The 2,493-nt window shown below is 32.8% G+C and overlaps 1 protein-coding gene across 1 annotated transcript; it reads left to right on the top strand.

Moving 5' to 3' along the window:
* The first annotated feature begins 147 nt into the window (after positions 1-147).
* On the top strand, positions 148-2,120 carry LOC131631997 (mitochondrial pyruvate carrier 4-like). The gene is made up of 5 exons (XM_058902762.1): positions 148-287; positions 979-1,077; positions 1,246-1,298; positions 1,598-1,671; positions 1,879-2,120. Exons 1-5 carry the CDS (start codon positions 236-238, stop codon positions 1,916-1,918), a joined length of 318 nt encoding a protein of 105 aa, XP_058758745.1. The 5' UTR covers positions 148-235; the 3' UTR covers positions 1,919-2,120.
* The last annotated feature ends 373 nt before the right edge of the window (positions 2,121-2,493 follow it).

Genomic DNA, 2,493 nt, shown 5'->3' with positions numbered 1-2,493 from the left:
AGCACGCTTCAACATGAAGACTCATAAAATAGGACTCACCAACTTGGATCCACGTGTCGCAAATTAATTGGCTAACATGGAGGAGTGTATTTCATCCGTTATTAAATCATTGAACTTAAAAACTATAGTATAAAATAAAAGAAACATAAGAGATAATGTAATTTCTCACAGGTAGAAGAATTTGAACCCAAATCCAATTCGCTTTCAATCGAAGAAAAGAAGAATAATTCATTTCATGGCTTCAAAGTTTCGAGCCTTTTGGAATCACCCAATTGGACCCAAAACCGGTGAATTGCTTCTATTTTTTCGTTTGTTTTATCCTTTCGTGTTTTTGTTTATGAATTCGTTGTTTTCAATTTGATCATCCATTTATTGGATTTGGATCCTGATTAGTGTTTTCTTAGAATGTCAATGCTTAATCAGATTTTTGATCTATGAAGCAAACACACCACAAAGGTGATACCGATCCTAACACACGTCGACATCAATAATAATTAATAAATAAATAAATTTCACATAATCATAATGTCGTGTCTGTTTCGGACACCAACACCATTACCATTTTTTTCTTCCAAAGTGACGGTATTATAAAACTTTTGATTGTCCGGTAAAAAAAAGTTTAATTTCTTAAGTTAAAGGGTTTGCAAAGTTATTATTAGATTGTCAATGCTTATTGCATTTTAATCGAGTATATACGTTGATTTCCATTTGATGCAATATCTTGATGCTTCATGAAACCTGCACTTAATATTATTATTACTATTATCATTATCAAAGAACTAGAATTATAGGACAAAATTTTTGGATTTTTTATGTGAAGCTAGCATACACACTCGCATGTATAAATTTCACATGCTTTAAGAACAAATACCAAATAGGTTACATTTTTCACCTGATCCAAATTGTTGTCTCTTATTTGTTTTCATTCACCACTGTTGTTGTCTAGTGTTAATGTTGTTATTTTTTATCTGCATGCAGTTCACTTCTGGGCTCCTACATTTAAGTGGGGCATCAGCATTGCCAATATTGCTGATTTTTCAAAACCACCTGACATGATCTCTTATCCTCAACAAATAGGTATGTGCATGCACGCCCTTTTGCTCATCATGTGTATTTCTGGATTCTCTGAAAGGAGCAGACATATGCAAGTGAATGAATTTTGTGGAATGCCGAGTATTCAAATTGCAGACATATAGTAATTATCCTGCATGTATATTTTGTTGATCCCTTTTGTTTTTAACACAGCTGTTATGGCTACTGGACTAATCTGGGCGCGTTACAGCACTGTAATCATACCAGTAAGTTATATATTTTTTTCAAAGACAGGTTGCTTTTAAGTAGTATATGGTTTGCAGTCGCAGCTAAGATGTATTGTTCGTTTTGGGTTTCGATATGTGGAAAAGACACCTTGTTGAGTTGAGGTATATAAATGCCAGCTTCCCAATCCGCTGCGTGAGACTATTCTGGCCAGTCTGAAATAACTACTACATAGATTATTTTCTGAATATTATTCAGAGTGTTATTTTCTTTTAGTTTCTTTGCGGTACAGTTTTCCATAATCCTGACATGTTTGTGCCAAATACTTTCGATGTTGCAGAAAAACTGGAACCTTGTTAGTGTAAACCTTGCAATGGCAGGAACTGGCATATACCAACTCTCGCGCAAATTGAGGTAAGTGATATATAGTTATCAGTATTTATGTGAATTTTCCGTGAGATTGTTATTTGGCTACTATGTGATTCAATGTTCATGGCCCAAAAATATTTGTTTGTTCGCCGTATCAATGTTAGAGTTGTGTTTGGGGTGTCCATACTTGATTGTTGTGTTTTGTATTTTCATGCGGTCAAGTATATTAATTACTCGTGTTCTACTTTTCAGGGAAGATTATTCTTCAGATGAGGCTGTAGCAAAAGAATGATGAAGAAGAATTTGAAAATGTCGGGTTGTTGTGTAACATAAACTCTTGACCCGGACACCTGAGAGCATCTCTGATAAGGAGAATTTATTTCGATTGTTTGAGCTATTTATGTGAGACCAAATTGTCGCATTATATTTAAGCAACATCTAAGCAATCTAAACGAATTTTACTTCAATGGTAATTTCAATAAACAATCTATATGTGACCCAATCAATTTATATTTGGCTCTACAAATTATCAAGATTAATATTATCTAATGATAAGCAACACACTTTTGGATTGCTTCATGAAACAACTTACACAAATATTTAAGTAACGAGAACGTCGCGCGTATTTATTTCAATGATAAAAATGTTATGTTTCGGAACTTATAAATCCTAGTGTGCATTAAACAACTGGAGATGCTTTAACACAAAACACACTTACACATTGTTTAGTAAAAAAAAAAAAAAAAAACCAACATTTGATATATTCATTTATATGTTATAATTAAGTTAAATATGAATATTTTAGGGAATTTTTTTTATATACCTCTTAACCTTTGTAGGGGCCTCTAATAAAATTCTCGTTTTAAT

The sequence above is a fragment of the Vicia villosa genome, unplaced genomic scaffold (genome assembly GCF_029867415.1).
Source record: "Vicia villosa cultivar HV-30 ecotype Madison, WI unplaced genomic scaffold, Vvil1.0 ctg.000893F_1_1, whole genome shotgun sequence".
NCBI classification, from domain to species: domain Eukaryota; kingdom Viridiplantae; phylum Streptophyta; class Magnoliopsida; order Fabales; family Fabaceae; genus Vicia; species Vicia villosa.
The sequence above is the reverse complement of the archived record's forward strand: the minus strand, read 5'-3'. Positions and strand labels throughout refer to the sequence as shown.

Coding starts and splice junctions, on each gene's coding strand:
- LOC131631997 (XM_058902762.1), top strand. CDS start 236: ATGGCTTCAAAGTTTCGAGCCTTTTGGAATCACCCAATTGGACCCAAA. Junction 288..978: donor CCCAATTGGACCCAAAACCG/GTGAATTGCTTC, acceptor ATCTGCATGCAG/TTCACTTCTGGGCTCCTACA. Junction 1,078..1,245: donor CTCTTATCCTCAACAAATAG/GTATGTGCATGC, acceptor TTTTTAACACAG/CTGTTATGGCTACTGGACTA.